Here is a 15,223-nt window from a genome sequence, read left to right on the forward strand (position 1 = left end):
ACGAGCGCCTCCCTCTTGCCGCAGATCCAGAGACTTTAGGCGGATGGTCCGCGTGCAGATGCTGGAGACCTCTTGCTGCCCAGGGGCACTGGGGCAAAGGTACCTCCTCCTGGCTGCTGCTCTTTTAAGTAAGTGAACAGCTAGAAACAAAGAGGTATCAATTTCTTTCCCACCTCCCTGGAAGGCAAAAATCAGAAATCACTGAATTTCTGCAGAAGGGAGACGGTCTCTACAACCCAAGTTCAGTCAGCGTCGCATTCTGGGAAATACACCATCCCCAGCAGGGCCTCCCCTCCTCCTCCCCGTGGCACACAGTTAGGGACTGGGTGTGCTCCGGGACCACGCAGGCTGGCAGAAACCTTTGCCTCCTTAAAGACAGCAAGTGAGAAGAAGACTCCACCAGGATTTCTCCTAAGAACAAAACTGCAGAACTGGTATTAGGACATGACAGCTACACAAGAGGGCCTGATGCAGAAATCCTTCTGTTCTCATCTGTCTGAATTATCTTTCTATGTGGTTCATTGCTAGAGTACACCAAATGACATCAACTTTGAATGGTATTTGGTCCAGGGCAATATGAAAATAAGATCTGTGTGAGCATCAGACATCATAATATATAAACAAAAATAAATAAATAAGCCCAAATAAAGAAAAAAAATTTCCTAGTAGTTCACATTTTGCAAAACTAGCTTTACATATAATACACATAAATTATCAGAATTTCCACGTACATTGTTTTAAAAATATATATTTAACAAAACATTTCTAAATGTACAATATCTGGGTTTGTGAATCGCTCAGTTCGGTTTTAAGACCAAAGCCCTAATAGTCACACAGAATTGCACTGGAGAGGAGACTGAGGCCGGGTCTACACAGTGGCTTGCTCACTGGTCTGAGAATTCCCTAAGACAGTCAACCCCCGGCCACAAATCTGCACTGAACCAGAGAACTATGGTGGCCTCTAAATCAGAGGCACTGTGTAGACACAGCCTGAGTCAGGACAAGGGAGAGTGGTCTTCCCCCCGTGGACCATGGCGGTGCATTCCAGCAAATAGGGAAAGGACAGCAGAACCCAACAGAGCCTTGGGAAGATGTAGCCCTCGACAGCTCTGTGGCAAATTGGGGCAGCGGGTGGGGAGGTCAGGTGTGCTGCGCTTCCTTGTAAAACGAAAGCAAACCAATGAGGAACAACCAAACACAGGAATGGACACAACCCTAGGTGTAAAGAGACACCCTGATGAACTCTTGGCAGGGGCAGACCCTGGGCTCCAACGGCCAGAACACAGGGCCAAGCTGGAAGTCAGGTGCCCATGAACGCGGGGGCAGGTGAGCTAGGGCTCTTTAGACCTCGTAGATTTTGTCCTGCAGGTAGCTGAACAGGGAATCCAGGCCTTTAGAGGAGCTCCAGAGCTGCTTGAGCATGAGGCACTCCTTCTCATTCACATCTTCCAGTACTGACTTCAGGAAGCTCCGGACCAGGCATTTGGACTCCTCTAACACCTGGAAGGGAACCGAGAAGCTTGGTTAGCTGGCCCTGGGACTATGTGCTGGCCTGTGAGACCTTGCTCTGCCTCAGATGGAGAGGTTCACCAACCATGGCCTGGGCTAGCTGGTTCTGGGTTCCAGCAGTGGTTGAATAGCTTCCAGTGGTCAAGAGAGTGAGCCCTCCATCCCCAGGATGACTGAAGGGAAGGTGGGGAAATTATGGTACCGTAGGCCACAAGAGTGTCGCCTTTTACCCAAGAGTGACATCACCATAGTGCCATTTGCTGTGGACGCTAGGAGAGTTTAAGACATTTTCACAATGTGTCAGGGACAATGGCACCTAACTCAGGGTCACTGGGAACCCAGGGTGAGGTGATGAAATGAACTCATGGTTGTCAAAGCATCCACATAACCCACCCCGACAGCAATGGCCCTTTTAGTAGTAAGAGTAGTAGTAATCATTGTACTAATGAGTGATAATAACTGTAGCAATTATCATCATCATAATTGCCAGAATACACAAAAGTTGCATCGATCAGTAATAATCATGGCAGCACAGTACTAATCAGAGGAATGAATAATACCACAGCAATCACAGCAATGATCATAAGAGTAGCAATGAGTGGTAATAATGGTACCACCGTCCCTTGCTATATCGCAGTTCACTTAGTGTGGCTTTGCTGTATCACAGGTTTTTAAAAAGAAATACAGAAATAGTGATCCCTCACCTATTGTGGGAGCTACGTTCTAGAGATCCCCCATGACAGGTGAAAATCTGTGAAGTAGCAATAAGTGAGGGGCGACTATATAATGCTGCTACTTGGGGGATTTTCACCTATCACATGGGTCTCTGGAGCATAACTCCCAAGATAGGTGAGGGATCATTGTAGTACTCACTATAGTACTGAGTATTAGTAAGGTAGTAATCATCACAGTACTGAGTGATCGCAGTGCTGCATCTACAGTATAACAATGTAATAATCATAGAATGAGTAATATTCTCAGTAATAGCTGGGCACCAGTGGCTCATGTCTATAACCCTAGCTACTTGAGTCATGGTTCCAGCCAGCACAGGCAGAAGAGTTCCTGAGATGCCTTCTCTCAACAGGATGCTCATTCTCAGCTGAGCATAGTGGCCTGTAACACACCAGCTACAGCAAGAATCATCCCCTCCTATACTCGGTTACTGTCGTGAGATAAAATCAACACTTAATTAGCAACTGGCGCCTCTGCAGAGGTGCTATTTCTCTGTTTTTCAATGCTTCTTCAGCGTCAAATGGTGGAGTTTAGACATGCCAGGCACTCGGTGGACAGAAGAGACGAAGTGTGGCGTCACTGTGTTCTGGGCTAGTCACTGTGAGCTGTCCCACACTCTGTCCTGTATTTGCCGGGGTTTCTCCTCTCTCTGAAAGCTGAAGTGTTTGGTGCTTTGGGAGGGGGCGCAGGACTTTCTCTTAAAGCAGCACACACTACCCCAGATTATGGAATCTCTTTGACGGGGCACAGAGGATCTGGAACAATGCTCAGCAACGCCTGCTGACTTAATCTCTCACCTCCCTTGTCTATGGCATCTGGAACGTCAGTCCCTCGTGCCTGGTGGCTTCTTCATCTATAAAGGGAACGGGCATACAGGGGGCAGGAACTCACCACGGCACTGCAGGAGGCCATCTCCTTGACCCGCAGCATGACCTCCTGGCTGAAGGTGGTGGGCCAGAAGACCTGGGACACCAGGCCTCTGCTGCAGGCCTCCTGGGCTGTGAGCTTCCGCCCACAGAACAACATCTCGTTGGCCTGAAAGAGCAAAGGCAGGGGTGGGCTGAGCTTCTCAGGGAAGACTCCTGTGAGGAGCTGTCTCACAACGTAAGGTTAGAATGCTGGGTGAACTACACGTGGACATGTGTGATGGCATGTGTTAAATTCTTAAAGGAGCCAGGTATTTCCTATAGCCTTGTGTGCCTAGGCCCGGTACCTCTCCCACATCTGGAGGCCAGACTCATGGTCTATACTATGGTCTGGGTCCAGGGTATTGATGTGATGAAGGAAGATGAACCCAATGACAGGTAGAAATGTAAAAGGACAGAAGGAAGAAATTAGAACTATAAAGCCCTCCCTAAGGAGATTTCAGAGCGCCTAGATGGATGGGAGTCATCATGGTTACGAAATGGGTGGCTGCTGACAGACAATCAAGAATCAGGGTAGAGGCACCATTTCCTTTCAGTAGGGTGGAAAAGTCGTCAGAAACCCTGGAGTCCTTTCCAAAGAAAGAAAAATTCACAACAGACATATGCCACCGTGGAAGGGCGGACGTCACTCTCCGGGGCTGTGGAGTCAGTACAGCCTTTGGGCGTGTCGTCTCGGCTGAGCTTTGGCAGCTTTGAGGGGGTCTCTGATGAGCTCGGGGGACTGCTGGGGGGTGGCATGTCAGTCCCTGGGCAGACCGCTCCTGGGGGACTGCCTGCCTAGCTTTGTGCCTCATGCCTGGCTCCCTCTCATCCATTCTCACTGAATGCTCACCGACCTTCATTCCAAGCCCTGCCCAGCTCACTCTCTGCTCAATCTGACTCCTTTTCCATGTCTATCCAACTGCCTTCCTCCCGGGCCATGCCCAGCCCCGGCACACAGTGAGTGCTCTCCACTGTGACAGCAGTTCCTGACCCTAGTGCTGTGATTGGACACCAGCCCCACTGACCCACCCAGAGACATGGCGTGGCAATCTTAATGGAAGAATCTGCAGCATGGAGTCTACTGTGTGATCAGCACAGTCCTTTCCCTTCTCTTGCCAGGTGTGCAGCTAAACCATGCTTCCCACCTCCCCTACCAACTGGAGCGGCCACACGATGATGTCATGGCCAGTGATGGAAAAGAAGATGTCCCCTGCAGGCCCAACCTACGAAGATCTCCTGGGTAAGATCTCTCTGTCTTCTTCCTCTGCTAGGGGTGCAGACAGGGGCGCAGGGGTGAGACAGCAACCATTTAGACAGAAGGACTGTGTGTTTGGGGTTATCGTACACAGTCCTACTGAGTTACTGTGAGGAATAAGGTAATACATGTACAGTTTTGTGGCACAGAGTAGGTGCGCAGTGAGTGGACCTCATCATCCTCCTCCCAGTTCTGCTGTTCCCAGAGGCAGATACCTTGGAGGCCCCAAGACCAAACCAAACTCAGTTTTGGCTCTTCTGGAGTGGCAGAGGAAGCTGAAGATTCTGCAGGTGGACAGGAACCTGCATTTCATCAATAAGAAGCCACAATGGAAGAAGGATCCTATAAGGAGCCAAGAGCACACACCCTGCGGAGGGAGGCTGCTAGGGAAAGAGGATGCTTACCAGTGCCACGCCCAGGATCTGGGGGAAGGTGTAGGAGGAGCAGCCGGCTGGCGTGAGGCGGATGGTGGCATAGGGTGTCTGGAACCAGGCCTTCTCACTGGCCCACACGATGTCACAGAGGGGCAGGATGGAGGCTCCCAGGCCCAGTGCTGGCCCGTTGATGGCTACCACAATGGGCTTCTTAAACTGGATAAAGGCCTTCACGAAGTCCCTGGACGAGAGAGAAGTCCCTCTTTAACAGATGCCTGCGGTCGTCAAGCCCCCAGAGCCCCATAATTCTCCCACGCACTACGATGCACATTCTGGTCATCAGAGGTGAGCAGGGACAGGCAAGAGCCTTACTCACCCAGACACAGAGCCACCAGGCTGCGTGATTTCTCACAGGGGACTGACAAGGGTGCATATGCATCCCTGTCAGCCAGTTCATGCCTGATATCTCCGAGCTACTCTCAGTTTCCATCACCTGCTCCCACTCTTGAGAGCCATGACTAGAACAGTGAATTACGTGGACACCCCAGATACTGACAAAGTTGTACACATTGAAGGAAGATGACCAGAATGTTATGGTTTGGGAGCAGAACCAGAGGAAGGTATTCCAAAGAGGCAAATTGCAACTCCAAGAGACAAAGAATGTTCTACCACCACTGGCCCAAGGAATGAGATAGCTTTAAGAGGCAGAAATTCCTCATTGCAGGACTTGTACTTTGGGATTCATGATCACATTTGGCGATGCTGACTAGACAGGAGTTGGAACTTGATGACATCTATGATTTCCTTCAATCAGGAATGATCTGATTCTGAATAATCCACAGGGATACTGAGTCATGGAGGGTGTAGTATTAGAATGGCTTTGTCTAAAACTGAGGAAGGATGCTTGGTTTCCAATGGCATTTGACTTCTGCCGTCATGGCTGGATCAGCCTTTCCTAGCCCTGCCTGTCTGTACCGAGCAAGCTTACAGCATGCATCTGCACTTACGAAGCAGAGCCACCTGCCACAATCCCATTTGCCTTTCTCTTAGTTGCTAGATAATATCTATAAAATTTTAATATTCATCTGGAGGTGGAGAAAAGATTCAAGGTATGTAGTAAAGCCAGAATTCTTCATTATTCTCCGATGGAAGGTTGACAGCTACCAAGTACTGACAAGGATAAAATCCAAATGCTCATGACCCTGATCTTCCTTGGCTCATGTCATTCTTGATCCTGCTGCTCACTGAACAGGGCCAAGAAGGCTTCTGAGAGGTCTTACAATCAATACCATGGTTTGAAATTACCCTGCTAATGATTTTCTTACTTCCTTATCTTTGAGTCCTTTAACACCTTAGGGACAACCACAGATCTACATGAGGCATTGTTTGGCTTCCACCGATATTGAAATTGGCACTCAGTAAGCAGCTACTAAAGAAATACACATGTCCCTGAAGGAGAGTTTGTTGGAGCAAGTATAGACCAGCACTTCGCCAAAGCTGTTTTCTCTCCCTCCCTTCTTATTATTGACGTTACTGAAGGACCACATTTCCTAGCCTTTCTTACAGGTGGCTATGGTCAAGTCACCAGATACTAGCCAGCAGAGCAGGAGCAGGAGTCATGTGCAGTTTTTACATGTACATACGAAGTCCTCCAAGCTAAGTCACGCAGATGAACACAGAAGTCTTGGAAGACCTTGGTGGAGCCATAGGATAGAAAGACCTGGGTTCATAAATCATGGTTTGGAGGAGAGCCAGGAGCTGACTGGTGAGATCTGGTTTAGATTTCTATATGCAAGTAGTAAATTATTATCACAGTTGAGCCATTCCATATTATTTGGGATTTGTTAAAGCAGCTAATACTTAACTAATACAAATATCCTGCTGACTTACCCCTTTCTCAGTTGACAGTGCTCCTCCTTCTAACCATTTTGAAAAGATACAGGTACCATCATGATTTGGTAGGACCTGAGACAGCTATGAAAAGACTACTTTACATTCTTCTGCATTCTCTATAAAGTCATCATGAAAGTATGCGGCTTTGACTTAGGCTTGCAACATCATGCTGCTTGAGAAGGTAGAAGCACTTTGGTTATGGCTGGCCTCACTATCTCTCCCCTCCTCCCCCACCCCCGCAAAAGACCAAAAAACAAAACAGAAAAACACAAAATGCAAGTCTTGGTCCCATGGCCATCACTCCTGGTTTTTAGTAGCTTTCTCCTGGCTTTAGTGGCTTTCTCCTTAGGATTTAGGATGTGTGATGATCACTGGCTTATATTTTATTTTTAACGAATGCAATCTGGAATCTGTAGGGGACGTGGGGCTTATTGGTAAGTCCTTGAAACCCCGAGCTTTGGGTGATTTTCATCAGAGATCCCTTTCTGAGTGCCTTCATGTAATTTCAGAATCTTAAGACTTCGGGCTTGGGAAAGACAGACTGATCAAGCTAAATCTTCCACTCAGTACAGAATTCCTCCATGCCAGACTGAGAATGGATCGCCTGCCTTTGTCACCTCTCCAGTACCAGAGCCCCTAGTTTCTCCATCAGCCTTGCCATTGGAGGTCTCGGGTGGGCCTCATGTTTTTCCAGAATCAACTGCAGGCCTGACCCTCTTCAGGACCTCAGAGCTTTCACTCTGGTTTCCAAACTAAATAAACGCTATATAAGGACAACAAGAACCTTAGAAGAGCAGCGTGACCATGCAGAGCGCCACCCCCATCCCCAGCCGCTCCTGTTTCATTCCAACCTGCTCCTCATTTCATTTCCTTCATATAAAAATGTGATATGAACACCGCCCCCCCCACCCGCGCAAGCCTTTCTCTCTCACCTCAGGCAGCAGATCTGTATCACAAGGCCCCATGGACGTTGGAGGCAAACAGGATATTGCATTACAGACCTGTGGCTCAGATACCTGATCTGAGAGCACTGTCTGGCGGGGGAAGGGGGAGGACGGGACTGTACGCCACCTTCCCCAGCACCCAAGGCCATCAGGGGGACAGTGGCTTTCACAGTTTCTTCCATACAACCTAAGCCCTCTATGGCTCCTGCCTGACCAAGATGCTGCTGCCGGCAGAAAGGACAGGAACTGGAGAATCTGACAGATTTGGGGTCCTCAACAGTGGTCAGACCTTGGAAAAGCTGCCCCACCTCTAGAACCTCAATTTCTCCCTCTGTAACATGGAAATGCTCATGCCACTCCTCACGGGGCTGCGTGAAACCACGTGATACTGTCCATGACACTATCCACGCAGGCCACCAGCACAGTTCCTGATGTCCAGGGAGTAGCAATTGGACTCCATCAGTGTGGGTTGTACACATGTATGTCACGGTGGTCCGTGATCATTCACAGAGGCTCCTGAAGACGCAGAGCAAGTCTCTGATGGTGCTGATGTCCCATGTCACCTAGGGCAATTGTTCCACTGAACCAGAGCCATAGAAGAAAGTCCTCCCGGGCCAACTCTCACAGCCACACAGCAGCCTGCGAGCACCAAGTGCACACTGTGATCATCACCCCAGGGCCCCCGAGGAGTCTCCAGGAGGCCACACCATAGTCAGACTGAGCTTAACTACAACTCTGGCGCTGGAAGTAGCAGCTGTCACAGTAACGGTAATCATTCTTTACACCTATTGTAAGTGCTTAGCATGTGCCAGAAATAGGCTAGGATGGGTATCTGGCTGCTCTTTATCCTAGCAATCCACCAGGGAGGCCAGGCCTATAATTTTGATGGCTTTTGTTTTCTGGAAAATGCAATAGGCTTGACAAGATGATAAGCTCAGAGCTGCACCACGAATGAGCATGGAGGTGGGTGTTGAGCTCAGGTGGCCGCTGAGCTCAGGTGCAGCTAGCCCTCCCCGCCTTCCTGAACAAGCCATCATGGCACTGTGCTGAGGGCAGGCGTGCACATCTCTCTTCCTCTCACAACGGTCCTGCGTCCAGGAGACTGCTGGTGGATGAGTCATCTGTGCCCCTCCACCCCCCACCCCATCTACTCATCCAGCATATGCAGAGGGAGTCAGGGCCCAGTCCTGTGTGTGCCCTCTTTAAGCAATGACAAAGACTGGGCAGGAGCACCAGGCCAGGTGCTCATCCCTGAAGAGCTCTTAAGAGAGCAAGAGGCATCCATAGGCTATGTGAGATCAAGAACATGCTACGTCCACCCAGTTCTGTTGGATTAAGAACAAACTTCTTTTTTTTTGTCAGTCGTGGGGCTTGAACTCTGGGCCTGAGTACTGTCCCTCAGCTCTTTAGCTCAAGGCGAGCGCTCTACCACTTGAGCTACAGCGCCACTTCCGGTTTTGTGGTGGTTTATTGGAGATAGGAGTCTCACGGTCTTTCCTGCCCAGGCTGGCTTTGAACCGCGATCCTCAGATCTCAGCCTCCTGAGTAGCTAGGATTACAGGCGTGAGCCACCAGCGCCCGGTCAAGAACAAACTTCTTTCACAAGAGATTTCTCAGCCCCATAAATACATAAATATACCTGGGGAGGGACTTGTAGCATCAACCAGACTCTCAAGCTCTACCTCTCCCCTGAGAGGCTAGGATTACATGCAAGGTCCTTCTCTTCTGCTCTCATAGGGCAGTTCTCTCCGGGTTTGGTGTTCACTCTAATCCAGGATGATCTCATTTCAAATTACTAACTTCATTACATTTGCACAGACCTTTATTATGAAATAAGGTCATCATTACAGGCTCCCAATACCTTTGGGAGGTAAGGCAAGGGGTGGGGTTTAACTGCACCCAGCTTCTCATGCACCTTCTGGAAAGAATTCTGCAGTGGGAAGCAGGTGAGTACTTTGGAGCAGGGCTTCACCGTGGAGAGGGACTCAGAACTCCACACGCAAAACAACCTGGCATCGCCTCCGTGCCAAGTCTGAAATTCATGCTTAATTTGACAGCTTGTATTTTTATTTCCTAATTCTGGTGAGCCCAGACAGAACCCCAAAGCTCACCTGATGGCTTCTGCAATGCGAGTGCTCTCCTTCCGCCGGTCACTGGACAGCCGGCCGATCAGGTAGGAATAGTCCAGGCCGCTGCAGAACACGCTGCCCACCGCGCTCAGGAGCAGCAGCTTGCTGTCGTCTGTGGCTGCATTGCACAGTGCTCGCCGCACCTCCTTCATGATCTGCAGGTAGAAATGCATTTGCAGGGATTTTAGTGTCTATCCTGAAAGTCAGCTCGAGGCCTGATCCCCGAAGAGCAAGAGAGGGAGAGGGCTACTCTGTTTCTGCCTGTGTAGGGAGCCTCCTGAATGCAACAAGCACATGTCTAGAACAGAGAAAGAACCTTATCAAAACCAGAGCCTCCTCACTCCATCCCCAATGCAGGCTAAAGAACTGTAGTTGCTCAGGTCTGGGAGTCATCCTAGCCCTGGTCAATCTCTGCAAACCCTCTCCCAACATTTGCTGGCTGAGCCTTTTCCAAGGTGTGGGGAAACCGTGCTGTGCCCAGCCCAGGTGAGACTGGCCAGTCCTTTCTCGGCTTAATTCTCCCACTGCTCACTCTGAGACGTTTGCATAGCTTGCATGTGGCCTATAGAGGTAGGCTTGGCATTGCAGCAGAGCCAGGGCTAAGGTCCTGCTGCAGTGAGAAGCATCTGGCCTGAACTGTGGCTCTGTCGTGTACTGGCCATGGAGCCTGAGACACACCGGCCACTGTTTAGTGGGGAGCCTAATCACCCACAGCGATATCACCATAAAGAATAAATGCAAGGACATAAGACACTATGGCTTATGGCCCTTGGCAGGTTCACATTCTTGGGAGGTACAGTGAGTTCTGGATAAAGGCCATCTTGTTCTTCTTAATGTGGCTACAGGAGACATTGTACCAGTGCTGGTCTGTGATGCAAATAATGACAAGAAAGATGCTTCTCTGATCCCTCCCTCTGTTCGTAGAGCCTAACACCGTGTCTGGTATCCAGTGAATACTCAATAACAGCTCATTTCATTGTATACTAACTCCTGAAAGTCTTTTCCCAATCTCAGAAGAGAACTAGCCAGGCTGCTGCAGTGCAGGCCAGGCTGCTGCCCCAAAGACACTCGGCCTTTGATCTAAGGTTCTCAGCGGAACAGTACAGTCTAGCTACAGGAGCAGCAGGGCATGAGCTCTGTAGTGCATAGGGAAAAGCAGAGTCTTCCCAAGACTGCGGAGGTCGTGATAGAATCAGGGACTCGGCTGCCCGCCCTCCCGCCCACACACACACACTGAGTGCAGAGGCCAAAGCACTTTGCGGGACCTCAAAGGCTGGACACAGTGTGAACTGGCCCCTTACAGCCCTTCCACTCCCGACTCCCAACGGCAGCCTTGCAGCAGACACTGTCCCTGCTGTCTACACAATTTCTTGGGAACTTGGACATTCAGGGTGACACATGGCAATAAGGTGAGCCTGCAAAAGCAGACTCAGAAAGCTTGTATGGGAATCCACTGGATGATTAACCGCATAGCCCCTCCGATCCTCCTGTCACCTACGCCACAGTCAAAACGAGCTGCTCAGACAAATTTCTTGTAGGAAAAATTTCCCATGAGAACTTCAAACTGCTCTCTCCGTGGAGTTGAAGTTCTAAGTTATCATACCAGACAGGAGAGAAATCCCCAAGTTACAAAAAAAATTAACATGGAAATTGGACATGGGCTAGTGATATCCCTGAGGTATTTCCCTGAAACGAATGGAAAAGTACTCTGGAGAGAAACAGAAACCTAGACTGCATGAGAATTGCATGGGAAAACAATCTCTGCTGCAGATGAGCTCACAATTGAAAATCACAAACACTTGAGGAAATATAAATCAGCACACTCAATTAGTGGGAGGGTTTTAATAATTATAATGTTGATCTAAGAAAGATGATAACATAAAAAATTCAAATAATGAAAGAGAAGAAAGGACACGTGTGTGCGATAAAGAAAGAATGAGAGCGAACGGGAGAAATAGATTTTAAGAGGGAAAGACTTCTCACAATAGAAGATAAGGTCTTGGGTACCTGCTGAGATTACGTGGAGATAAAGGGAGAGTAAGAGAACTGAAAAGTCTGAAGCAACTGCCCTGAATCTACAACAGAGAAGTAGAGATGGGAGCTATGAGTGAGAGGGTAGAGACAGGCCAAAGTCAAGAAGGTTTAAAACAGGTGCTGAACCTTCTCTGGAGGCCACAACAGTGGCAAAAAGGCAATGGCTAAAGAGATAAAGGGAGAGAATGGTCTAGCAGGGCTTCATTCCTATCCCGAGACCTTCAGGGAAATGCTATTTCCTCTAGAGCTCCTACAGATACCTACATTCCTTAGCTCCTGGCCCCACCTTCACAGCCAGCAGTGGTCAGCTGAGTCATTCCCTCTTTACACTTTGTTTCACTCTAACACTGACTCTTCCACTCTGCTCTGTTGTTAAGGAACCCCTGACAGCACCATGTAGATGATGCAGAATTATCCCCTCATCTTACGGTCATGGATGAGCTTAATTCCTCCTGGCATGGAAGCTAACACATGCCTAGCCTGTGTGGATTCAGATATGGAGGTCTTTGAAGAAGGGATATCGGTCTACATTACACAGACCTGAAACTCCAGAGCTACCACAAAAAGCTAAGTGGAAGAAATAAATGAATGCCAGCATATACCGCTTTAAAATTTCACAATGGCAAAGACAAAACAAGACTTTACATATATTCTTAGGGGGCTGGGAAGGTGGCTCAGTTGTACAGTGCTTGTCTTGCATGCATGAGGCCCTGGGTTTGATTCCTCAGCACCAATAAGCAAAAAGAAAAAAGCTGGAAGTGGTGCTGTGGCTCAAGTGGTAGAGCACTAGCCTTGAGCTGAAGGACAGCGCCCAGGCCCAGAGTTCAGGCCCCAAGACCGGGCTACCCCCCCTCCCCCGCCAAAAATATATTTTTTTTTCTTGGGCAAAAGAAAGCTTACCAGAAAGGACAAACATTTGCCTGGAAGCCATAGTTCTAAAACTGCAGATATAAATGCCAGAAATAGACAATAGATAATAAATTTCAAGTATCTGTCAAATTTTTCACCTGGCTAAATAACAACTCAAAGGTGAGGGTAAAAATTGGTATTTTCAGCACAATAAAATTTACCCCTTTCACAAAAATAACTGAAAAGGACGTGCTTCAAGAAGAAGAAAAAAACTGATATATAAGGAATAACAGACTTCAGCAAAGAAACTGAAAACTGTGGTGTTAAATCAGTGTGAGATCTGACTATAAATAATCATTGAATATATAATATCCAAACTGCAATATATCCAAAATATAATCTGGATTTGAAGTGTATACCAAACGCTCATATGCTAAATAAAAGACTTGGTTGCTGGTCGTGGCGCTACTGGGAGATGGGGGAACCTTTAAGAGGTAGGGCCTTTTAAAGGGAGGAAGTTAAGCCCTTGAAGGGGTCATGGAACCCTAGTCCTTCCCCTTCTCTCCCCCTTCCCTCTCCACACACCCATCTTTTTCCCCTCCTTGCTCCATCCCACCCCAGCTTCCTGGCCACCATGAGATGAAGCAGCTCTATGCCACCATACACTACTTGCTAAGATGTTCCCCCAAGAACATGATCAGGGACTAGAACCTTTGAAATCACTAGACAAAACAAGCCTCCACCAACTAATAGAATCAAGAAGCTGGCAATGACTGCTTTGAAGGAGTGGCTTTATGCAAGGTGGAACTATAAAATGCATGACAGTGTTGTGAAAGATGGGGGGTGACTTTAGAGAAGAGCACACAAAGGTTATCTACGTTGGACTGGTGTAGATGGGATGATTGCATTTACATTTTGCTATGTGAACACAAATTAAAAACACATTAATGACGATGAATGAGAAGATGAAATAAATCTCCACGTAAGATCCAACAGAAGCCAAGGAAGGAGAAAGTAAACAATGCCTACCTGGGCAGAGCTTAGAGTCTACGAGGAGAGGCAGTATGCAAACAGTCTTTCAAGGGTTGTTATTCATGATTCGGTAGGGCGCTGAAGGAGACATTCTGAGAATTATTCTTTTCAGAGAATCCCACTTATGAAGTACTTTAAATGAATACCAGGATTGCAGCAGGTAACTGGCTCCTCACCTTAAATCCCAAGCAAGATCCTTCAAGGTACACAGCAGGACCCTAATCTTGCAAGTGATGCACTGGTGACCAAGTGAGGAGCCAACAGCTCCAAATCCAGGCCCACAGCCCTTCACCTTCTACCATTTTGTTCTGCAGGAGGACTTAGAGCAATGGGCCTGTTTCTGTGGAGAAGGCGGGCCAGGTGTGCTTCATCTGGAGACTCTCCAGGCCTGAGCTCTGCTGGGTGGCAGAAGATGCACACTCCTCACTGACAGGGTCCAAAGCACAGAGTACATTCCCAACCGAGAAACAGCAAACAGGCCACTGTCTTGTGGATGCTTTAATCCATCTGCCTCCAGAAATAGACACACTTTCACCTATATATGAACTCTGTTGCTCTGAGAGGCAAATAAAGAAAAGCCAGCCACAAAGAGATGAGCTGTGATTCCCTGCCTGACTTAGAGAGGAGCCCCTGACCAAGGCCAGGCTTAGCCATTTAGTACAAACATCGCCAGACAAGACAGCCACCTCCTTCATGAATTAAAACTAAATTTGTGTTTTGATATAACTAAAGCACAGATTACATTTTTTCGTATTTAAGATTTATACTTAGGACCAGGTATGAGACCCCCATGCCTATAATCCCAACTACATGAGAGGTGGGGAGGACCAAGGTTCAAAACCAGCCCAAGCAAAAAGCGAGACCAACAAACTTAGTGTCATGGTGTATATCTGCAATCCCTGAGCTGAAGTTCAACGCTCTGAGCAACAGTGAGACCTTTTCTGAAAAAGTTCACAAAAGCAAAAAGGGCTGGGGGCATGGCTCAAGTGATAGAGCTCCTGCCTCACAAGCAGACAGACCTGTGTTCAAACCGCACAACTGTTCCAAAAATTAACTGGTTAATCAATTAGAAGGATCAAGAAAGAAAAAAAATTATACACCTTCCCTTTGCTTTTTAAATCTGAAAAAATAGCTGAGGTTCCATCTTCTTGAAGAACCCCAAATTTTATCATGTAAGGTGTTTAAGGTAAAATGTTCTGAAACCACTACACGCTCTTTCCCTCTTTCACATTTGTTCTAGAATATTCTGGCACGTGAGACCTAGTGCTCCACTGTTGCCTGCTGGCCTACAACAGCTCCTCTGCCTTAGAGGCCTCTTCCATGTGACAGTAACAAATGGCCACAGATCGCTGTGCATTTTCAAGTCCTAAATGTGTCCTTTACATTTATTGCCCTTGTTAGAGACTTCCCGGCTGCTGCTGCACCTGCTGTTACCGTCTGCCAGGGAGACTCTCCCTGAACATCTTCCAGTTTCCAATCTGCAGAGAGTTTGGCCTAGGTAACCCAGTGTGAAAGGAACCAGGCCGGTCCTCTCTGCCTTCATCTGAACTGGCTGACAGCCAGG

The 15,223-nt window shown here is 48.2% G+C and overlaps 1 protein-coding gene across 1 annotated transcript in view; it reads right to left on the reverse strand.

Annotated features, from left to right (window-relative positions):
- Positions 1 to 730: 730 nt before the first annotated feature.
- Positions 731 to 15,223, reverse strand: part of Cdyl2 (chromodomain protein, Y-like 2) — a 40,140-nt gene continuing 25,647 nt past the window's right edge. Inside the window, exons 3-6 of the mRNA XM_013012799.1 lie at positions 9,727 to 9,899; positions 4,809 to 5,019; positions 3,133 to 3,276; positions 731 to 1,500 (exon numbers count right to left, since the gene is read on the reverse strand). Coding sequence (XP_012868253.1) covers positions 1,342 to 1,500; positions 3,133 to 3,276; positions 4,809 to 5,019; positions 9,727 to 9,899 — 687 coding nt within the window. The 3' untranslated portion in view covers positions 731 to 1,341. The remainder of the gene's footprint in view (positions 1,501 to 3,132; positions 3,277 to 4,808; positions 5,020 to 9,726; positions 9,900 to 15,223) is intronic.

The sequence above is a fragment of the Dipodomys ordii genome, unplaced genomic scaffold, assembly GCF_000151885.1.
Source record: "Dipodomys ordii isolate 6190 unplaced genomic scaffold, Dord_2.0 Scaffold18, whole genome shotgun sequence".
In the NCBI taxonomy this organism is placed as follows: Eukaryota; Metazoa; Chordata; class Mammalia; order Rodentia; family Heteromyidae; genus Dipodomys; species Dipodomys ordii.